Source organism: Peromyscus leucopus, chromosome 2 (assembly GCF_004664715.2).
Source record: "Peromyscus leucopus breed LL Stock chromosome 2, UCI_PerLeu_2.1, whole genome shotgun sequence".
NCBI classification, from domain to species: domain Eukaryota; kingdom Metazoa; phylum Chordata; class Mammalia; order Rodentia; family Cricetidae; genus Peromyscus; species Peromyscus leucopus.
In genome coordinates, this window is record NC_051064.1 from 105,883,414 (window position 1) to 105,907,785 (window position 24,372).

Below are 24,372 nucleotides of genomic sequence, written 5' to 3' on the forward strand. Positions count from 1 at the left end.
CCTTTCATCACTAACCTTATTTGTGCTTTTGTCCAAAAAAATTAGAAAAGCTTATTACTTTCCTCCTGGAGGGCACCACATACTCGGTCAAGTACTTGTGCTCATATGTCACAATTCTATTGTGAGCCAAAATAAAACTTAGATAAGGAAGACGCAGAGCCATGCTTGTTTCCTATCTTCTTGCAATAGTGTGTGCTTAGTGGAGGCACAGGACGCGTGAAAAGGGAAAAACATCATTAATCTTCAAATTCTATTTTAATAATTTGATAAGAAGAGCCACTTGGAAAGAATAGCAACTTGAGTTTTAGTGACTAGAAGCTTAATGAACTGATCTAAAGCTGATTCATTTGTATTTTATCAATTCAGTCAGTGGTAAAAATAATTTAAGCAATTAATGATTCAGCTGAACACTCTGGGTATATTGGAATTATTTGTATGTCAGCAGCACAGAGGTCAAAGGTTTCCATTTAAAATCCATATGTATGATTTTAATCCTCAAGATATAGAGAGTTAAATCATAATGTAAACCCGACAAGTTCATTAGTAATTGAGTAAAATTTGAACAGCTAGCTGTGAATTCTGCTAGGCTTGGTTTGCAGGCTTGTGAAATATGGACGTAGGCTTCTCATTCAGTGCCATGGCAACCATATTTCCCACCCAGTTACACCCATGTGCTCTTCACTGTAAGATGCACTAATCTATCTTTCTGGTGCTAGATTTGATAGCTCATTCTAAGTACAGCTAAGACTTGAGTGTTTTTTGTCACATTCTGTTGGGTTTTTTTTTTTCCATTCAAATGTTTCCCTTCTAAATTTATTTTCAAATTTATTACAGAAAAAAAGCAATGGAGCACCAAATGGATTTTATGCAGAGATTGATTGGGAAAGATATGTAAGTATAAGAACATTTTGTGTGGACAGTTTTAAAATTAATTGAGGCACTTTGATACATAAGAGGACACAGAAATAAGTGTAAAACTACCTTTCGTTTGGAAATGTCTGCTGTGTTTAGGATGTAGTGAGGTTCACAGCACCAGAGTCTATCAAACCTGGCTTCAAGACCTGGCCCCTCCAAGTACTAGCTGTACGCGACCCATAATAGCCAATCCGTGCAGCACTTACCTAGTACCATCATTGTTGCGAGGACTCTGGGCTAATTGCTTGCACATTCCAAGAACATACCAAGCCCACAGCTATATCCAAAAATACTTTTTCTCAAATTAAATCTAGGTGGTTCTCTTTGTAAGCAGCTTTGAATGTAGAGGCAAAAAAGTTAACTGCTGAGCCTAGATTACATGATGACAGCTATGTGGTATGAACTTTTCCCAGGTCAAAGGACAGTCAGTTGATTCTCAGGGAGTGAAGTTAGATCCCAGCTGAGATTTAAACTCCCCCCATAATTCTTAGCACCATTACCATATGCTTCATTAACCACAATAGAGCAGCCTGTTCATCCAACCTGGACTACCCTCAGATTTCTAATCATATAGAATATGTAAATTGTTTTTTGCATCAGAGATCTCTCATGCTGCCCCTCCAATTCCAACTTTAGCGGGGCAATAAACACGGTCCTTCCTTCATCTTGGCTGAGGATATAGTCTCAAAACCCATGGAGTCAAGGACCACGTCAGCCTGATGCTGACATGCCATCTGATCGTGCCTAGTTTCCTTTTGGGTTATTGAGCTCACTATTGCCAAGTGGGGTTTTCATGTCATTAAATGAGACTGTGTCATACCTTTATAATAGGAACTAAGATGTGAAATGGGAACCCCAATACGCACACTCTCTTTTTTTTTCTTTCAATCTTCCCTAACTTTTCCCTAAATAGCTTTTTGCTATTAGATTCATCTGGAAGTCTGCCTCCCCAGACTGGAGCGTAGAAACGTTAGACTCCTGTTGAAACTTCCCTCCTCTTTTTCCGCCTAACACCAAGAATTGACAATCAGTCCCTCCAAATGTCCTTGGTACAGCCCATCCCATCACCAAAACTGGAGCCGCACACAACCTTAGCAATCATGCCTGAGTCGATAGGCACATTTTCAATGAGTCAGTCTTTCTCCTGCCTCCAGTCACCTTACCGTTCTGTCCCCAACATGCTCCACTGTAAGAAACTTCAGCAGCCCTAGCAAGACAAAACCGCGCCACCCTGGCACACAGTCACTGGTGGTCTGTTGCCCAGACACCAGCCCCCACCCCCACCGTAGAGCTTATTTCCCAGTCCTGTCTCCTTGTGACTTCAGCCTGCACCACCTGTCACACAGTGTCTGTTCCTGCCATGGTATCTCGCCCCAAGCTCTTGCAACCACTGCGGAGAGATCCCACCCCCACCCTACCCTCTCTATCTGCACTTAAAAGGCTTCAGCAGTCCCCTTACCCTTACAAACTAAGGCTGCTGTCCCCTCATTTTTAATATCTAACATTGCTATCTTGTGCTATTTTCCTTTATAATTTTTGCCTCTGAGAACATGTTTTCATTTCCCTGAGGTCAAATGGCTTGCCTTTCCATCACCCATGTCACCTGGCACATTCTGCAGTAGGAAAGGCCTGATACTCTCTTGTGGACAGCACATTGGGGTCCCTGAACAAAGGACCATATCCTTGAACAAACATTTAAACAAAGACTGCTTAGCATTCACTTCCAAAAGCTAAATCCTCAGCCCTGAAAATAAGAGATTTGTCTATATTTTGAAGTAGAAGATTCTAGAAGCAAAACAATGTCTTCATTGTTTGGGGAAAATAACCACTTGGCATGCATGTATATCTTTTTTTTTTTTTTTTTTTTTTTTTGAGAGAGAGAGAGAATTTGAAACAGGAGTATTGTATTTACATCATGCCCACCCTTCCCTCTCCAGCCTCCAGCATCTCATGTACCCCCAACTTCCTCTCAATTACTCTTTAAGTATTACTTTTACCCATAAGCACGTGTGTGTGCATGTGTATACATGTATGTGCATTTGTGTCTTACAGAACTCACCTGAGCTGGATGAAGAGGGCTACAGCATCAGACCTGAGGAACCAGGCTATATCCTTCCTTTTTAAATTTTGTAAATTTGTACTGTCTCGGGAACCAGTAAGTTAAATTCAAGTCTCCCAGAGGTAGTGAAATAACCAAAGCTACTATTCTTGGCCTCAGAGATGACCCAGCCCAGAGGGACAGCCTGGTGGCTAATGCGCATGCACATGCCTTGATCTAGTCGAGAGAAAGAGAGAAAGCAGCAGGGTGGAGGGAAATGTGCAGTAAAACAGCCTGCACACTTGTGACCCTGCCTTGCCTGCTGAACCCCAATATGGCAGTGTCATTTGCAGTGAATGGCAAAGAGCTTTACTGTCTTCACCATCCAACTCCCCGTAAAGACTCAAGCAACCTTCCTTACTCTGGCCAAATCAGAAACACTTAAGACTTTTTGTAGGTGTCCCTTAAAGTGTCCTCCAGTGTCTGGGGACTACAGGTGTGCCTTAAAGTAGCCTGCAGTGTCTGGGGACAAATTTATGAGTTCCTGTCTATGATCTGGGTGTGACACACAAAGTTTACCTGCCCTCCCCCCCCCAAAAAAAAAAGAAAGAAAAAAGAAAAAGGAAAAAAAATGTAGGATCTTGACCAGTGCTCCTCAGAGTTCATAGTCAGGTTTATGAATAACCCTAACCTTTTCCTCCTTCGATTCTATTTGGCTTTGGTGTCCTGCCATCTGAAGTTACTTTTGCTGTGTCTACCTGTAGCCATTCTTGTCTTGTCCTCACCAATACCATCTCAGCAGAAGAAAGAGCTAAGTGTCTTTAACTGTGTTCTACCTACCAAAGGAAAGCACTTTTATTCTTCAAGTGAATCTGAAGAGGAAGAAGAATCGCACAAGAAATTCAACATCAAGATTAAGCCATTGCAGTCTAAGGATGTCCTTAAGAATGCTGCCACTGTAGATGAGCTGAAGGCTTCAATAGGCAACATTGCACTTTCCCCGTCACCCGTGGTGAGTGGAGTCCTTATGTTAAGCTTTGGTGAGGTTGGGCAGAGAGCCGTGTTCTCTCACATGTGCTAAAAGCCGCATGTGCCCAATCTGGTGAGCTCTGCATTCCCTGAGTAACTCGCTCTTACCCTCTTCTATTGCAGTTCCTGTGCCTTCCAAACTAGTAAAAGCGCATGAAATTGTGCTTTCTTTTATTTTCTAATAATCATCAAGCAAAGAAAAAAATAAGTAAAAAGTCTTTCAGACTTACTTCCAGAGGAGACTTAATTTAAAAAGAATGTAACTTCACAGGTTGACTAGTGATGTTTTAAAAACACATCTTAGTTTCTGTCTTCATGAAAGTACACAAAAGCCAAGAAAATTGCTTTCAAAAAATACCCCCCTTGTGATGCTCCAAAATCATAGTAAATAAATAAAAATCTCACTAGGTTTCTAAAACTCAGATTCTTCATAATATTTTATCCTCAAATTGTTTTAAATGCTCTTGGAATTTAGAATCCTCACATACAGCTGTTGCCTTACTTGTATTATTCAAATTTTCTTCTCCCATGATCCAGGCTCCCGTTCCCCATTCCTAGCCACTGAATTTCTTCCATTGCTGAGTTCTGAGTGCTAATATTTCAAGTATTTTCTCCCTGGGGTTTGAAAAATGCCAACATGGTCTTCTAAGAATAGCTGTGAACACAGATGCAAGCCCCATAATGAGATTCTCTTGGCTTCTCCGGGGAACGCCCCCTTCAACAGTGTCATTAGGAAATGCTGAACCACTTTCTAGGGGCTTCTAAAATATCCCAACTAAACTTTTTTAAACAATTGTAATTGTTTATCCTTTGAAAGTAAAATTTTGCCTTACTGGGATAAAATTTTTTTTAAAAAAAAAGCAAATCATAGTGTCTACAATGGGATTTATCCCATATGTTGGTGACAACTAAAATGATTGCTAATAGTAACCCACACATTGCAAATGGACTTTTCAGTAATTTTTCATCATGTATTCACCTGCTACCGTAACAAAAGCATGAAATACGTTTCTTTCTCCTCCTCAATGGAAGGTACGGATTTTAAACTCATACTGGCCTATGATTTGTAGTCATGGAAGTGTGAGGTAAAACACCCCTTTCAACTTCATTCTCACTCTTCAGCTGACATCTTGCTCATCACCTTCCACTTACTGAGTCACTTTTTTTTTTCCTTTTAATTGTAAGAAAAGCTATCTAAATGTCAGAAACAAGTTTATATCCCTTCTCTGTAGCGCATAATGAATTGAGTGGGTATTTGGAAATTGCATGGGGAGATGGAAGAGGCGAGTCCACCTGATTGAATGGATGGCTGCATAAGAAAATGGGCTTTCTGTACAGGTCCCAGAAAGATAGCTAAAAGCTCACTGAATCTAGGCAAGGTAGGACCCACTGGGTCAAAATGGATGTGTGCCTGAGTCACATGGTGCATCTTCATCCAACCTGATACTCTGCTCCCTCTCCACTGCTGACCTTTATTTGGGAATCACTACCTCACTGAAACCTGCAAGTAGATTTGAGGCTTGTCCTTGGGGTAGGACTGCCAGCCTCTTTTCTCCAGGGTCACCTGGCTTACCTTTTAAATGAGTCTTCTGCTTCCTCTCCTCCACTGGGAAGCACAGCTACCAAAGCTGTGCCCAGCTTAGCTCCTATTCCATGTGTACCTGCTTCTCAGCAAGCTTCACCTATTTTGTGAATTTCCAGATCTCTTCTTCTGTTTGGAACAGGGTCTATTCTCTCCTTCATCTACTCTTCTCAAGGAGGTTATGAAGGAGCAGCTCCTAACCTGCCACCTTGCTTGGAAATCTGGTGAAAACTCGAGTTTTAATGAGTAGCAAAATCCGTCAGCATCATTAAACAAATATTGTATTTTTAATCCAGATCTCATCTTAGCCCTTGATTAAAATAGAGTGTGTGATGCAAGGACGATACAGGGGTTGACTCCTAGGTGAGGGGTATTCATTCCTGTTCTTTTCCTGGTGTAGTTTCCTGGTAATACAGTAACAGGCTGGCCATGAAAATCACCCATGCTTGTTTTGGATCTCGTATCTGTCTAAGGTAGAGCACTGGGATTGAGGTGCTTCACCAGAGATAAAGTAACAAGGCTTTAACAATAGAAAGGCTTTATCTCTCTCCCACATTAAGATCAAAACTGCTAGACAGTTCAAATGCCTAGAGAGTCCTACTCCCGAGTGTCACTCAAAAGGCTAGGACCTGTCTGCATCATTGCTCTGCCTTCCTGGGCTGTTGCTGCCTTGCATCATCAAGCACTTCCCTATTTAGACTTTGAAAAAGTGGAGAAGGAAAACGGAAAGTACACATCACTACCACTGAGATCCTAACAATAATTCGCCTCCTCGGACAGATCGGCTGCAAGGAAGTCTGGGAAATGTAGTCTTCTGGAAAGACATGTGGCAGTGTAAAATTCTGGTTCTGTTACTAAAAGATAGATTAACAAGTGATAAACAGAAGGACATTGGCAGCTTCTGCCACTGCATCATAAATGGTCCCAGATTAGTTGGGGGAGTCTATTAGGAACCATGTGAAAGGTGTAGGAGGTTCCCTTTCAAAACTGTCTAGGCATCAGTTTTTAAAGACCAGTGACACTATGCTGCATGTTAGCTGCCATCAAGTTGAATAGAAACAACATTCTGCTCGGGCACCTTGTATGGTCAGTATGCATCCTTCTAGCAATAGGAGTGAATCCTCTCTCTGTCTTCATTGCTTTTTGGTAATTTTATCTGAGATAAGGTCTCACTGTGTATCACTGTGTAGACCAGGCTGGTCTCAAACTCACAAAGACCTGAATGCTGGGATTAAAAGTGTGCACCACTAATCCTGGCCAAAGGAATACTCATTACTTATTCAAGCAGAGTATTTCATTGTTGAACGTGTGTTTTGATTTTTATCCTCGATTATGGTTGTGCAAATATAATGTCCCTCCTTTTGCCAACTGACCTTGAGTTCAACACTTGTGAGATGCTGTGGATAGAGAGAGATGAATGATTTTGTGCATCCAACAACAGCTGTGCTGAACTCTGGAGATTAGATGATGCTTCCAGGCAATGTGTTTGACTACGGAGAAACTGCTATACCACAGTATCATCGATGCTCTTAAGAGCCATGGTAAGACATGACCTTGAACAACTCAGCTCTCTGCAGCTGAGGCAAATGTTGAGGTATGCATAGTTGAAAACTAACTGCCTCAAAGTTGGTGTAAGCAACCCTTCTTCAGGGGAATGCATGACACATTTTGTTCTTCACCCCAATTCTCCTGCATTTGACACAGAGCTTTATGAATCATTGCCATTCAATAAATACTTGTGAGTCAACAAAAGTGAATGGGATCAGGCCAAGGACAGAGCAGTGTGGGATGTCGCTGCTCTCTACTTCTACCCTCATCCTCATCTTATGCTCTTCTGTTCAGTCACTGATGACTCACCCCACTATGCCCTCATACTGGCCCTCACGTACTTCCTCCACCTAGTTACAGTGTTAGAAATCATAAAATACAGAGCTGTATTTGGGAGACATTAAGTGTCCAAAGGCCCTGGGAGAAGGAGACAGGTGGGAGTAGTTGCCATGGTACCTAAGGCTACTGCCTTCATTTCCATGTGCCTTCTGGAAGTTCTTTTGTTTAAATACTTGGCTTGAGAATTTGGGTCACTAGCAGACAGCTGCAATGTAACAGAAGGAAGGCATGGATTTGAGCTGGCCTGGCCACTGGGTTCTTCCTATGTCTCTTTATATGAGCCCTAGGACTGTTATGGAGGGCATATCTCCTCACCTGAAAACTCAAGATCATAATTCAGCCCTGGGGTGATTTGGATTCTGACTCTCATAGGCCTCTGTCAGGGGCAAATCTCATTTGGCATTCCATTGTCCAGCCTTAGTGGAATTGGGGCTGCTTATTAATGCATAAATTAATTAATGCATGATTGAAGGACTGGTGCACACAGATTCTTAGTAGCAGTATCTGGCCACTGGTGCTCTGCAACCATTGGCTTCCTCATCACTATTCTGCATTTTTTCTTTTATTTTTCTCCCTTTTGAGAGCGGTGCTGTGCTTCCACATTTTTAGTCCTGCCCTGAGAGCATGCTGTGTCTCCATGCCCTGACGTGTAGAAGGCATTTCCAGCTCACAGCTGGAGTTAGGGCTCAGCATCTCCTGCCTTCCTTGGACTTTCCTTCTTCACCCAATCTGATTTGACATCCAGGAACTTTTCAGTCCAGATTCTCTATTCTGGACAGATGAGATTGATCTTTCTTCTAACACATATGGAAACCACACTTGCCACTGAGGGAACGGTGGTGTGGTGAGGAAGTCGACTCCCCTGAGCTCAGCTGGCTAGCTCTGCTCTTCAGGCAGAGTGTTGACACCTGTCTGAGACTCCAGTGCTTGCTTGGGCTCTGCAGTGGGAATGGCAAGCACACTGTGAGCCAGCCAGTGCACTGTCATTTCCATTCTGCTCTTTGCAAAGTCAGAGCAGATGAACACCTCCGTTACACTATGTTACAAGGTGAGAGCTTGGCTCTCTTTTTTTTAAAGGTTTATTTATTTTTATTTTATGTGCACTGGTGTTTTGCATGCATGTCTGTGTGAGGTTGTTGGGTCCCCTAGAACTGGAGTTACAGACAGTAACTCCACATGGGCACTGGGAATTGAATCTGGGTCCTCAGGAAGAGCAGCCAGTGCTCTTAACTGCTAAGCCATCTCTCAGGCCCCATGCTTTGTTCTTAAAGAATAAAGTAACACTGAACTTTAAGATCCCTTTGCAAAGTATGGCAAAAGCAGAATTCAATATACAGTTGAATTTTACTGAATGTAGTTCTCTTTAAGGTAACCAAAGGAAAATGTGTGCATAGTTACTGCAATAATATCATAATCGTTCAAATGAGTCACCCCTCAAATAGTCATCTTGGCAGGTTCCAAAATCTGTCTTTGGCTTCTTTGTCTCATAAGCACTGACGATTCTCATACTACCTCATGGGGCCTCTCAGAGAGACACATGAGTTCATGGCTAATGCACATGACAGTCAGAGACAATCTCAATGTCGTTAGAACTGTCTGCAGGGCCTAGAGCATAGTTTTGTTTGTTTATTTTGTTTTTCGAGACAGGGTTTCTCTGTGTGTAGCTTTGGAGCCTGTCCTGGAACTTACTCTGTAGCCCAGGCAGGCCTTGAACTCACAGAGATCCGCCTGCCTCTACCTCCCAAGTGCTGGGATTAAAGGCAAGCGCCACCACCTCCTATCCACATTTTTAAGACTCATTAATACTGATATTTAGGTGGCCCAAATACTCAAGTGTCCTTTAGACCCAAGATCAATAATTAATTAGCCTAAGCATCAAACAGGGGAAACAAGTTCACAACTTTCCCTCACAGTAATTCTAGAAGCCTTACTAAATCATTTCAAGTGTGGTCCTTCATCAAGAAGCTGCCCTGAAGGCTGGCACCTACCTAGAAAATAAACCTCCTTGCTCTCCAAATTATTTCACCAGATAGTTCAACCAGTGTTGCTTGTAGGAGACCCACACCAACATTCCCCATCCCCCAAACCCACTTCTCCTCCCTTTGGTTTTCTGAAGCTGTGATCTGGCTCCCTCCCTCCTCCCAGGGTCTCTGGTGTGGGAATCTCTTTCCTTCTGGCACACACAGGGAGTCACTCTAGCCATGCTCAGCTGACACGGGGAGACCTGGGCTTCCAAAGCTTCTGTGGAACACAGACCTTTTCTTTTCTTGTGTGTCACTCTGTTTACCTTTGGTCTTTGGGGGAACCAGGGCTTGTTGCATTGCTTGCCCCGAGGAGGTTTGTTTTCATACACATTTAGTTCTGCAGCATCTCAGGGATTTTTCTCTGGAGTGAGTCAAAGCTAAATTCCCGTTCTGACTCACACATGGCTTGCTCGCCCATGTGATCTTGGCTTCTTCATCATTATGAGAAACACTGTGCTACAGGAGTAGATTGGACGGATAGCTCTACTCCCAAACCACATCTCCAGCTCATCCTTTGAAGACCAAGGGCAAGTAGGAAGAGCACAGGCCATGAGTTCTGTGTGTCCTGTCCAAGTACTGAACTCTAAGCCTCAGTTCTCCAGTCTGTAAGATGGGAACAGTAGTACTAGCTTTCTTAGGGTTGAGGTCAGAGTTGACAGGCAGGGATGAGAACTGGCCAGGTATGCCTGAGCAGCCAGCTGGGGCTCCTTGATAACTGGTTCTCTTCAGCAGCACTTTCTTTTTCCTTTAGTTGAGAGACTTGTGGGAGGCAGAAGGAAATAAAAATAGCAAGGAAGGATTTGTGTGAAGTCAAGAAGAGGGCTCATAGAGTATTTGGAAAGGGAGGCGGTTAAGTATACGTTTCTGCCTCCTTCCCCTAACCTTGCAAATTCAGAGACATGTGGAATTAATGCATTACAGAGCACGATACGCTTTTTGAGTTTGAGCTTGTGCTTGGGCACGTGCACTCCATAATGGAGTTATTTATCCAAAAATTATGAGTTGAGGGAGATAGCTTTGAACTGTAGACAGTCTGGTGCTGATTGCTGACTCCAGGTGGCCCACCCACCTTCCGCCCCCAAATTACCATGCCAGAGAGCAAACTCCACAAATTTGCTGCTGCTTGGTAACACCACCCCCTTTCCTGTCCTCACTCTGGCAGAAGGTTCAGCACCCCATTGAGTTCAGTAGAAAACACAGAGTCATGGGGGGGTGGGGAGCTCCAGGCTCCTGCCCACCAGGAGAGACTAAACACCACATGGTTCTCAAAGCTGTACAGACCTTGTGCACTCGGAGCTGGGAAGTGAATGCTCAGCTTGCATTTTGCTCACCAGTCAACCTTAGGCCTATCGATTTAGATTGGTTTAGACTAGGGCTAGCAAACACGGGGTACTAATGCCTCCATGCCTCACTTCCAAACCTCTGCAGACATTGCAGTGGATCCCAGAGGGAGTCTGAGGATCTCCCTCTAGATGGGGCTCCAGCCTGACCCATCAGGGCAAGTTATACCTAAGACAGTACTGTTTCAGTTTTCTTTTTCAGGACCCCAAAGAGAAGGATAGAGACCATGAATAGAAAATTTTCTTTCAAAATATGTCATTCCCTTCTCCATGTTTTAATACCTCACCAACTATCTGCAGAAGACAGTCTATGTCTAAATGTGTTGGTTCTTTCCTTCATTACTGATTTTTTTTTTTTCATCTGGAGAAATCTGTTGCTTCCGTTTCCTGACCTTTTTCACAGTTTCAATTTCCAAACCACCCATGCCTACCTTATTTTGTTAAGGAGAAATCATTGCATTGTTTTACATTTTGGTCTGAGACATGAGTAAGGTATGTGATGTTCATCCTCCTCTCCTTAGTCACTACATCCCCAGAGAATGCAGGTTACGCTGAGTGCAAGCTCTTGTCTCCCTACATGAGGTCTAACAGAGTTCCCTTGAATGACTCCGGATCCTTCCACTTTGTTCCACTGACTTAGGCAAGCTGATCTGTTTTAGGGGTTTGATCACGGTGAAGATGACCACAGACACCTATTGATGTATAAACATCTTAGACTAGCTGCACGAAAAAATAGCAAATTCTTGAATTATGTGCTTTTAATTATGTCAATTGAAATTTTTTAAAAGGCTGAATTTTCTACCTTTCAAGTTCTATGTCAGTCCTCCCTCTGTGGGGTCTGGAATCTGAGTTCTTTTTGGTAGCTAATGGCCACAGTCAGAGCACAGTGAACTCCGAAGAAGCAGTCAATTTGTAAAACTAACTTCTAGAGGGATGCATCCCTTGCTAATGGTTCTGGCAACTGTCCTTGCACTCAGAGGCGGGAGTTTAAGTCTTCCCCAAGGAGCCATTTCCTCCAGAGCATGCAGCATTGACTGACGCACAGTACATGGACTGGATTCTCTAGAGAAATGCAAGTGATAGAATGGATGTATGTTACAAAGGGCAACTTGATATAGGAGCTTACATTATGGGGGAGGGGTAGGCCAGCAATAGCTCTTTGCCTGCTGGAGAGGGCAAAACTCAGATGCCTCATCAGTCCCAGTCTGGCACTGAAGGCCTGGGGGAGAGGGGGTCCTGGAGAGTCACTGGTCAGTGAATGACGGCAGCAGCAGTAGCAACAGCTAGGTAGATACACTCACCAGCAAGGAGCAAGGGCAGCCAGCAAACAAAAGCACCACCATTTTCTCCTCAGACTTCTTAACATCTCAGCTGCCCATTGGGAGGGAGACAATCCCCACCCCATCCCCAGTTAACCCTGCCTAGAAATTCCCTCCCTGACACAATCAGAGGCATGTTTCCTTGTTGATTACAGATCTAACCCAGTTGACCATAGTAACCATCACAGATGGGATTGAGAAAGTACTCATTGATTGAGTGGGTAGATGAATAGTCCCACTATGAGAAATTATGTAGAACTCAGCATCTAATCATAATATCATGGATTTATATTGTGTTGTTTTGTTTTTTTTTTTTTTTTTTAAAAAAAAAAAAGATTCATGGTTCCCAGTTTCGTGGCTGTTTTCCACTTCGTGTCGTCCATGTTTCCCTCTCCACTGATGGAGTGATAATGGCAGAGCATTCCTGGTGCCCTGACAGGCTCTAGGTTCTTTCATCAATGCTTATCCATGTGTTTCCTTCTCTGAGACTTCCCTTCAGGACTTTTCTGCTCCAATCCTGTTTTGATCCTTAACACTGAGTCTTCAAGCATCTGGAATGCCTTTTTTCTTCCAAGTCAGGGTTTCTCTGTGTAGCCTTGGCTGTCCTGGAACTTACTCTGTAGACCAGGCTGGCCTCAAACTCATGGAGATCTGCCTGCCTCTGCCTCCCAAGTGCTGGGATTAAAAGCACATGCCACCACCACCCAGCTTTAGAATTTACTTTCTTAAACCATAACAGTTTTACTCTTAAAAAGTTTCTATAGCATGTGAAAAAGTATAAGATTCAGATAATAGTGAAAAAAATAAGTATCCATTATTTTTTCCTCTGGGGGCTATATTTTAGTGCCAGAAAACATCAAATGTGATAGATGGGTTGTTTTCTGATACAGGATTTTTCTGTGAAGCCCAGACTGACCTGGAGCTGTGCAGCCCAAGATGGCCTCAAATCTGCAGTCCTGCCTTTGCTCACTGAGTGCTAGGATTATAGACATGTGCCATCAGGGCCAGCAGGAAGTGTAATTTTCTGTTGCTTTAGAAAAACACAAGTGGAACTCCCTCAAATTGTATCAAAAATAGGGCCACGTATGTTAGACTGTGCTCCATGCCCCACTATGGATAGCATAGACAGAAGGCAAGATGCACCGACCTCATTTTGTTTCATCTGTTTAAAGTTTCTTACCCACGTCCTACCCTACTTGGAACCTGCTTTTATATTTCCTAACATGGAGAACCGAAGCAGGCTTCCCGAGAGCAATACGGAATCGTAGCATGTGTTACAGCTACATATTGTGTTTTCTGGCATTGTCTCCTGTGTAAGGCTCTGTCTCCTGAAAGCCAATGGCAGTAGTTACTAAACACTCATACCTGAGAGTCCATAAGTGACAGCTCTAAGTCACACTGGAACAGAGTGAATAGTCTGAACCACAACCTCATGACCCTTGGAGCCAGAACACCCCCGGCCCTTCACACACACACACACACACACACACACACACACACACACACACACACGCTGATTACCAGCTGCCATTCTTCCCACTCATCTCACGTCTCCCTGTCTCCCTGTGACCTCTTCCCCAGATAGCTGTACTACATCTTTACCAGCTTCAGGTGTCGGCTCAAGTCACCCTGACCATGTTATTGAAATCACAAAGCACCCTAACTTGGTGTTCCTAAACTCCACTTTAAAAAAAAAAAATGTGTTTCTTGTCCTCTAAATACTAACACCCTGCTTATTTATTGTATTTATTATTTTGTCCACCTTCTTCCCCAACTCTCAAAAGGGAGCTCATTGCAGCTTCCTTGTGTCTGTTGTTCACTACTGTACCTGGACTAGTGTCCGGTATTTACTGAGTACTTGTGAAATGTCTACTAATGGCCAAGTGAATGAATAGACAACCATTTTGCTCCTTATGGATACCCGACTAGTCACAAATGATAAGAAATGGTTGGTGTAAGCCAGGGAAATCATGGTGCATGGGAGCACTTGGGAGGCAGAGGCAGGTGGATCTCTGTGAGTTTGAGGTTAGCCTGGGCTACAGAGCAACTTCCAGGACAGCCAAGACTGCTACACAGGGAAGCCCTGTCTCAAAAAAACTAAAAAAGAAAAAAAAAAGAAAGAAAGAAAGCTAGAAATGATTAAAGTATAATCCCATTAATTATAATAAAAAGATTCATAATTTAGCCACCTTATTTTTAAGGTTAATAAGCATTTGCAAAATCTTAAATGCCTGTGAGTTAAGACTTGGCTTTGTAATGTCTCAGTCCTGCTTGTGGTATTTGATGTCCCAAATCCCCAGGGACAGCTTGGTTCCTTGTTAAGTGTCAAGAACATACACAGAGCACAAAACTTCCAGTGAGTATCAGCAAAACTCTGAGTGTATTTTCTGCATATGCCACTGTCAAGCTTACTCCAGTGTTTTAAATATTGCTGATTCTAGCTTTTTGTGCAAAAAGAAAAGTATTATAGGATTTAATAAGACCGGACTTGAGTGAGTGAATGAATGCTTGCATTATTGATTTATCTGGAATAGAGATTCAGTCTCTGTGGAGGGTAGGGGTCTGTGTGTTTTGTGAAAAGTCATTCATCTTAAGATTGAGCTGCCTGTTAGAAAGGCTTGCAAGTCAGGAACAGGGTTTTCTTGGTCTATGGGACGAGAAAATTTCTGTGCCTTTGGGTTTTCTCTAATCCAAAAATTCGCTTGTTCCACCTTCATTTACATGTGAGCCAGTGGAACACTTCTCTTTCCATGAGACACATCTCTTTCTGGATTCTCTTATTTACTGTTTTCCACAATTAAAACTCAACTTTGATGTTATTATCTTATTTTAAACCAAGAAGTGTCTTCATTACTTTTTTACCCTGAATAGAACTATCATACTTTTTTTTTAACATACTTAAGAAACTCCCACATTAAGAAACCATAAGTGGTGTTGATGGGTGCTAACACCAGAAACCAACATGTTTACTGTAGGGGAATTGATCCATTGTATCATGGGATGGGGAGACATAGGGAGGACAGAGGACCCCATGTCATTTTTGTTTTCATGTTTCTCCTCATTTTAATTAAACAAAATGCATTTGATTCTAGAAAGGGCTGATAAATATGCCTTATAATCAGAGCTTAATCCCCAACTGAAAGATTGCTAGCAGAAGTTCACACTGTAGCTACTTGTAGCCCTGCTAAGGGAGACGGCATGAGTTACATCATCCTTTCTCTGGGACATTTGACTGTGTTGTTCTCCATCTCAATGCTAATCAAGCCCTGAACAATGGACTTGAATCCACCTTGGCCTCAGATAAACTAGGACCCAGCTCCAGATCCTTTGTAACCATGTGTTCTTAGAAGCCCAATATACCTTCCTTTTACCTTTAGAACTAAATTAAAGTGATGGCACCAATCCCATAAGGCAAAGCAGTGCTAAGTGTGGGCTCTTTTGAAGGTTAGCTGCCAATATCATGCTTGCCTTTCAAATTCACACAACAGTCTTACAGGAAAGCAATCACCTGAGCCGTATACAGGATAGAGGCCCAGAGTGACTTGCCGAAAGACATTAGGCAAAGAAAAGGTTGGGATAATTTCACTACATGGAAGAGATGTGCCTCTTCCACTGTGCTGGCTCCTCTGCAGCTCCCTATTTTAACCCTAAAGGTGTGTTTGTCTGTAGATTGAGAGTCAACACTCATCATTTTCATCTCTATATACTTCTCACCACTTGTCTGCATCTAAAAATGGCACCAATGACAGCCTCCCCCTGATCCCCAGCTCTTGGCTATTAGGAAGCATTTGTGTTTGTTAGAAGAGAAATCCCACCCAGGATATGTAGTCCTATAATTCTCCAGTAATGTGTGTAAAGGCATGCCACGTCTTTGAAGTCTGGAGTCTGTAATATGCGTGAGCACCCAAGTCACTCATGGCAGAGAAATGAGCATTCAAGGAGGAGCTAAGTGAAATTCTGATAAAGCTGGTAAAGGAACCGCTTCAAGTAAGGCCACATAGCTCGGCTACTCACAGTTCTGACTCACTTAGCGAACAGTTCATATTTCCATATTTCAGAAGACACCGTGCCTCAAACATTTCCATAATGTATTAAGGGACCCAAAAATGGAATTCATAAACATGAGGGCAAATTACACACAGCAACGTGTTTGGGGCTCAAGGAAGTTCACTTGTAGCCACGGCTGTGGAGTTCAGTGAGGAGAGATGGCAGATCATACAGAGCAAGACCAGAAGTGCAAAGCTTTCTACCAGGATCTTCCTCTGTTTTTACCTGAGGCTGATGAATTCCAAGCAAATAGATGGTTGATTGTTATTAATTTGAAAAAAGAATTGTGCTGTGATCAAACAAGATAAGGGAATTTGTGTGTGTGTGTGTGTGTGTGTGTGTGCGCAGCTGGACAGCTTGGAAAAGGTCTCATGGGGAAAATGACCTCTAGGCTTGAAGAATGCAGAAGGGTTTTGACTGGCTGAGAGGGAGGAGCCCTTGAGGCTGATGACAGTAGAGAGAAGGCAGGGAAGCCTTGAGTGTGTGCCACACTCCAGAGGTGTCATGAAGGGGGTGCCGATGATAAGTTCAGAACTCCCAGGAAAGCATCAGAGCAGGGGTGGAGGCTAAATGCTTCTGCAGCCATCAGGGAGGCGTCATGCTAGAGAGGAGCTCACATCCTGTTCTCTAAACAGACAGTTGAGGGGGTTGAGGGACTGTTGTCTGGGAAGGTGATCCTGGGGAAACTGTGAAGCAGAGCGGGACCGACACAGCTGGAAGTGGAATCACACCAGAAGAACACGTAGAGAGCTCAGGGAGTACTACTGTGCATGAGAGATGGCTGTAGCCAGGATGGATTGAGAAGAGACAGACACTGTCAGGGTCCATAGTGAAATTAGTTTCTGGAAAATTCTCCAGTTGTCTTGTAATGGCCATGCCTAACTGTAAGGAATCAATGCCATTTTCCAGTTACTTCCAATGTCCTGTTCTCAAGACATAGATCTGTTTGATCGTTGTGAGCCACTGAAAAGAAAGCCTAAAAATGTGTTTGCATGGAGCCATTGGGCCATGCCTCTGCCCTCAGAATCTGGAAGACAATAACCCAGGCGTGACCATGTCAGACACGAACAGAATACATTTGCAGAAACATTGCCTTAGTGGACTGCTTTAAATGAGGTCCATCAGAGTCTTCAATGCCTCTTCCTGAAGATGTGTATCACCTCTCTCATGTGCTCTTTATTTTTCTTTCCCATGCCTTCGCTTTTAGAGGAAAAGTCCGGTAAGAGAAAACACATTCTTCCCGTGTTTTGGACAAGTTATGATGTATTCCATTCATTCTCACCAGCTGTATATCTAATGCCTGTTTAACACAAAAACAAAGTTTCGAATATTAAAACCAAACATTGTGAACCGGGACAAGGTCAAATTATGCCACTGGGGACAAGGACGTTGGCTGCTAAGAGACTTCCTGCCCATTATTGTGGGCTACAAGGTAGTTTTGTAGAGGGTCACAGGCTTACAGCCCAGTACTTTCCATCCAAGGTTTTGTTTATTACACTTTAACTGGTCAAACTACCTCTGCATACCATGAACATTTCATTTTTTTTTTCATGGACAACCTGCTAGAATCCTGAGTGTTTGTGGAGCCAGCGTGAGAAGGGGGGAGATCAGTAGAGGATTTCAGATTAGTCTGTTTTATTTATTTTCATTTGTTTCAGTAAATCAAAATACCGCCTCCTGAGATTGCTGGACACTGGAAAGAGGGATCTTTTTATAAAGTAGAAATTGCAGGCGGCAGAACGGCTCAGTGGGTCACGAGTGCTCGCTGCCAAGCCTGATGACCCGCGTTCAAATCCTGGGAACGACGAGGTTGAAGGAGAAAACTGACTCCCACACGTTGTCCTCTGACCTCCACGCACACCATGGCATGCATGCACCCACGTGCAGACACACAAAATGAGTATAATAAAATAGAAATCACCTTCTGGGTGCTACTTGCTAGTGCTGGAGGTGATTTTTAGCAACAGCACAAATCTGATACAATGTGATAACATCTTTATCTTAGAGCAACATAGATGTCAAAACAAAACAAATTTTAAAAAGAAAAAAGGAGAAGAAAATAAAATCTGTTTTCTTGTTTACAAGGTTGCCTGTATTGGGAACATGTTCCTAGCATGCCCGTCCAAGACTGATGTGGGAAATGCTGGTGTAAAATACAAACACATCTTTTTGTTTGTTGCTTTCATATCAGCCCACACTAAGAGGTAGTTGGTTTATTCCACTGAGCTCAACTAGGGAGATGCTGGGAGCATGTGCTTACCTTGTGCACTGGCTCCATTTATACCTCATGAGGAAACAGCACTCAAAATTCATACGCTAAGAAGGAAGAATGGGAGACACACACACAAAAAAAATGAGTCCAAATAATAAAATTTGCCACAATGCAGCCCAACTTTTTAGGTTTCCAAAAATTAAGATCGGCAATTGTAAGTACGTTGAGCCTCTATGAATGTGCATGAGGTGAGGACCACATGGAGGGCCATGCACATCACCTTGCTGGTGCTCTCAGTAATCTTTCCTATATTTCATATATTCTCCTTGACCCTAGATTGTCCTCTGAGTTGAGCAAAGTTGGCCAATTCTCATTCAAATTTGCTGGTAACACTTCCAGAACTCTCCATTCTTCACTGGTTTTTGTCCTAGGAGGAAATGTTGCTGCGCTTATAGCTCGGTTAACCAGGTTTTCCCTTTCACTGTGCTTTCAAGACGTTGTGTAACTCACTTGTTTTTTTTTGTTTGTTTGTTTGTTTGTTTGTTTGTTTTATTCTTTTTTTTTAATGTCCATCACACTGATTTCTTAGCCAGCTCCCCTGTGAATGAAACATTGATTACTAGCAGAATCTTGGTTTATCTCCCACATGGGGTTGCAGAAGTTCGGCTAACTGGATACAAGAGTTAGCTGGTGTAGCTGACCTTGTGGTTCATAAGAACATGCCTAAATATTGACACATACAATAGTGACGGAAACAGAGCCCTGCCAAATACTTTACCCTAACCCTAACTCATTTAGAAGCAAGTCAGTCTGTCGGCCAGGATCAAAGTAACTTCTTGTTGATGTGTCCTAATTCTTTCCTAGAAACATCTGTAACACATGAGGACTCAGGAGATGGCTCATTTGGTAAAGTGCTTGTTAGATTCCCAGAACTTATAGAAAAGAATTTAAAAATCCATGCGTGGGTGAATTCCCATATAGTCACAGTGCTGATGAGGTAGAGACAGGAGGATCACAAATATCAGTGCTTACCTCAAAAAAAAAAAAAAAAAAAAAAATCCTCAAAATACCAAGTAAGGATTATCTCAAAGAGAAAATAAAATTGATCTTCGGAGCCTTCTCCAGGGTACATCAGATTTTCAAGGGATTTAGATAGTTAATGATTAATTACGAATGTAGGAAATTTGTCCAGAACACAAGCAGATGGATCCCCAGGCCTCTGTCTGAATAATCAGGTGTGGCCCATATTACAAGAACTCACTCAGTGTGATCCAAATGCCTGCAATCAGAGACACGTTAGCCACCTGCAGGCTCTCACAACTGAGTGGGTGTCTTGTTTTTGCTTTTTCTTTTTTTTTTGGTTATGCCATTATAATTTTGGCCCACTTTTAAAAACTAGAGCAACTCACCTTTTTTAATCTAGTTCCTCATCTCTCTCTAAAGAGGGAGCAGCAATGGGAAGATCTCCTCACACTGTGGGCCCAGAGGCCAATGCAGCAGCGCTTGGTGATCTCCAGTTTCCTGACCTCTTCCCACCCTGCCAGCATCTAGACAATGGTCCCCACCTCTCTAAAAGACCAGCTCCACATCCTAAATTTACTTTCACCTGCCTTTGGTGAAAACTCTAGAATTCATTGAACATGAGAAGAATGCTAAGTGGTTTTTGAAATTTGGGGGAGCTGACAGAGAAAGGGGTAAAATAATTGTCCTTTCACAGTGCACGGATTGAACCCAGGGCCTCATATATAAATAAAATTAACAGACGGAGACCCCATCCCCACCCCAGCTGATAATGACTTTGCCGACTTCCCTTTCCTGCAGAGATCTTTAATGGCGGTGATGTGTGTGTGTGTGTTGTGTGTGTGTGTGTGTGTGTACATGCTTTCCACTTGACTCCCAGGAATGTCTGGCTTCTAAAGGCTTTGGGGGCTCTTATTAGAGACCTTGTAACTGTCCGCATCTGTACTTGACACAACTTTGCATCTTTTGGGTTCTTGTTAATCAGCCTCCTAAGACTTCGTGAATTTGAATGGCATGTCCTTGATGAAAAAAAAAAATTGCAAATGAAGTTTCTAAAATGTTATCACAGGAGCTTGCCCTTTACTAGAAAAATATAAGCATGAACTAATTTCTGAAATAGAGATTTTTAACTCATAGGAAATTGAGATATGGCTTAATTTTAGTTGCTTAATACATTTGGTAACATTTTAAAAGTGTTTACATTTTAAACTGAGAAAGTCTTAAACTTAAGGGTCTGCGTCTGTCTGGCTGCAGTCTGCATTTTATTTTGAATGATTTATCATAACCTCATATTGGGCGAGTGTGTCACTTATAGTGACTTATTTACAATATTTCTCATTTTTGTCATGTAACCTTTCCTTATTTAAAGAACTTTCATCTGGTCACTAAACAATAATATAGCCCAAATAGTCATATAAAAGTGGTTTTTTTTTTTCCCTCAAAACAGTATGATAATCTCAGCCAAAGATACATGCTAATTAGGGTCCTTTTGTTCTTACTACTTGAGTGGCATCCACACAGAGGCAGGCTTACAAGAATGGAGGGGTGAACATGTAGCAGTACCCGCAATTAATACAGTCTAAACTCCTAGGAGTCATGTTGACCAGAGGCCTCCTTTGCAAACCTGGTCCTGGAAATAACCATGCCTGGATGATTGATAGCCCCTGCCTCAGCATCAACCATGACTCCCTCCAGGAGTCCTCCACAATGTCATACTTGAAATCACAGAATCAGAGATCTAAAACCTGTTCCCGGTTCTGCTGACTCATTAACTGGGTCTCAGACCTCACTTTGAACTAAATGTCCATGGCGGCCTCCCCAGTATAAAGGCTACAAGCTTTTGTTCCCAAGATAAGTTTATCTTTGTCTGAGGCCCCCTGCCTGTCCCTGTGTTTGAGCCCCTGGCCTCTACTGAGGAAGCGTCTGCCTACCTTCTAATGAATCTTAAAAGCAGAACTTGGCATAGCTCCTTCACCCCCTACATCCGCATCCTTCCTGGTGCAGCTGAATGACCCCAAAGGAGACTGCTGGGACACACTGATGGTAGTCTTGTCTGTGTGATGTGTTCCCAGATATCATCTGGTCCAGAAGTGTTTATTGGTGCCAGGCAGTTTTCACGTGTGTTTATCAGGGGTTATCTGTAAGAAGAAGGTTGCCCAAATCACCAAGCCAAAGTCAGGTTTAAAAAACAACATACCCTTAAATGTACATTCTAAGAACAATGAAGAGAAAAATCCAAAGAGTGGGTTCTACTTATGATAATTCATGGCTTCAATGGTGCTAGCGCATGCGGTTGTCTATGGGAACAGATTTGTCCTATCTAGACAGCCTATAAGTCCCCTCCCAAATATTCTGAAGAAAAACTGCTTTTGATAAGACATTATAATAAATCACCAAGGAGGATTCTGTACATTCCTGTCTTATTCTTATGGACAGATACATACAACTCCACTACATTAGCAAAGTTGTATACAGAAGTTTTTTTGTGGGGTTCTCCCAAGCCTTCTGTGACTGCTTATCATGTGCCTGCCTGTCTTGCTCTAACCTGGTGACTTTTGAGTGTATGGTTGGTAGCTGTTTTGAAGTCTTCTGTTAACACCCGTTGATTGATCCATCGTTCTCTGACAAGGTATCTGTTCTCTCTTTCTTTTTGCTGACCACAGAGGCGCAGCCCGGTAAGAACTCTCAACATTTTAAACTTTAAGCATGTGTAGAGAAAGTTGCTACTAAGGGGAAGTAGCAAGGTTGATTTCCTGGTACCATTATGATTACCCAGTGTCCAAGGAGCAGATGAACTGGGTTCAGTGGTTAGGAGATTCTGCCTGTCTATATGTGAAGGCATAGTTTAGAATTATCAGGGCATTTTTCTATAACTGAATTAAATGCTACATAGTGTATATCTGGTGTGTGATATAGGGGGTTGTGTGTGTGTGTGTGTGTGTGTGTGTGTGTCCAAGGACCAAAGTGCAATTAACACAAAAGTTAATGGCAAAATAATGATAATGATGATGACAACGACGATGATGATGAAGAGGAGAAATTTCTTCAGAAATAATAATAATGTGGGGCTAGAGAGATGGATCAATTGTTAAGAACATATAAAGAACTTGAATTAGGTTACCAAAACACATGTTAGGCAGCTCAGAGCTGCCTATAACCAGGCCCGGGGATTTTCTTAACTCTGCAGGTACCTGCACTCACATATACATACCCACACAGACACACAAAACATAATTTTAAAATAAGAAAAATCTTGATCAGTACACACTAATATGTACTCAAAATTCACCCTGAGAAAGGGAGGTACACTCCACTGTTTTAGACAACTTTGACATGATATTCATCCTGGTAGTCCACATTTTTCAAAGGGAAATCAGTTTTCCTCAGGTCAAAGAATCTGAAGAATTAAAAGCAATACAGAAGACTTTGCTGTTGGAGTGACCACATCTACCTAATCATCCTTTAGAGAAGTATGACTGCAGTGGTGGTGTGGACCTGTAATACCAGCACTCCGGAGAGTCTAAGGCAGGAAAATTATTGCAAGTCCAGAGCCATCCTGGGCTACATAGTGAGTGCAGGTCCACTTGGGAATACTTAGGAAAATTCCATCTCAAAGAGAGGAAGGGAGGAGGGGAGAGGGGGGCACAAAGTTCTCTGAAATGTTCCTAAGCTTATGCCAATCAATAGTCATTAATTACTATCTGAGGCAAATACCACCCTACCCAGTGACAAGCTACTGGTTTTCTATTTAAACTACAAGATGGCATCTCCAGAGACAGACAGACAGCCAGGATATGATGATTCCAACCCAGCCGTTAGGTGATTTCTCAGATTGTGACAACTCATAAGGAATGAATTCATTAATCCAAAATAACAAGTAATTCACTATTTTATGTATGTGCCTGTCTGCACACACACACACACACACACACACACACGCACACGCACACGCACACGCACACACACACGCACACATTATAGTCAGTAATAATTAATGGAATGAAAACATGGTCACTTGAGGTCAATGGGCTTACTTCCTGGGTGTGGCCTCTGTGGTGACAGCACCTCAGACCCATTTGTCATGCTGCAGCCTCAGGTCCTCAAGGGCTGTGCCACACACTCAGCTGACAATGAGCCTCTCTCTCCTGTTGGGCTGGCTTGTCGCTGTGGGCCATTGAAATCTATTCCTTGGTAATTGCTTTATTCTTTCTCATTTCAAAACAAACCGAGCTTTTCTGTATATTTCTTCCATGTCTGGCTTGCGCTTAACTCCCTCATTGCTGAGGTATATGTGATACTGTTGCAGGAGCTCCCTTGCTGCCTCCCGATGATAAATGTGTGTGGGAGGAAGGGACATGCATGGTACTTGATGAATATTGGAAAAGTGTCCTTCTTGCTTCCTTAGGTATCGCCATTTTAATAAAGTGAGCAGTGTAGATGATCTAAAGGGCTTCAGTTCAGGCTCCGGTATCTTCTATCTGCTAGGTTGCAGTTCTTCCAGTACAAAGTGGGGCCCTGTTCCCTCAATCAGCTCATTAATCTTGGAATTCAGTATTTGAAACTCTGTGTCTCTTCTTTCATATCTGAGGGTCCAACTCTGCTTTAACAATTCGTCCTTCAGTCATGTGTATCTATATCTCCTATATCCAAACTCCCATAATGAATGAAGCAGGTTGAAATCAGTGTATTTATTTCATTACTAATAATGTGATCGTTCTCTATCTGGCACACGGGGTAAGACCAAACAAATTGCATTTTTCAGGCAAAACAAGCTAGAAGATGTAATCTGTGCTATTAAGCCATCCACCAAGAAACATCTAATGGGTCTGTTCTGACTCAAATTGTTCCTCTGTCATAAATAGATTCAAACTGGGGCAGGAAAATTCTGACTTGCCAGTTCCAGGAAAGATGAAATACAGCCAGTCTACTGTAGAGTACTGAACTATGCCCTGCACTGTT

At 42.6% G+C, this 24,372-nt stretch overlaps 1 protein-coding gene across 28 annotated transcripts in view; it reads left to right on the top strand.

The window, feature by feature from the left end:
* Sgip1 (SH3GL interacting endocytic adaptor 1) overlaps window positions 1-24,372 on the top strand; it is a 193,617-nt gene that overhangs the window by 106,261 nt on the left and 62,984 nt on the right. For 21 of the 28 annotated variants that reach the window (XM_028887492.2, XM_028887538.2, XM_028887595.2 and 18 more), the window contains 5 exons: window positions 835-891; window positions 2,968-3,022; window positions 3,790-3,965; window positions 17,389-17,400; window positions 22,077-22,088. In XM_028887492.2, coding sequence (XP_028743325.1) covers window positions 835-891; window positions 2,968-3,022; window positions 3,790-3,965; window positions 17,389-17,400; window positions 22,077-22,088 — 312 coding nt within the window. The remainder of the gene's footprint in view (window positions 1-834; window positions 892-2,967; window positions 3,023-3,789; window positions 3,966-17,388; window positions 17,401-22,076; window positions 22,089-24,372) is intronic. The other 7 variants (XM_028887660.2, XM_028887528.1, XM_037202738.1 and 4 more) reach the window with 1 other exon arrangement.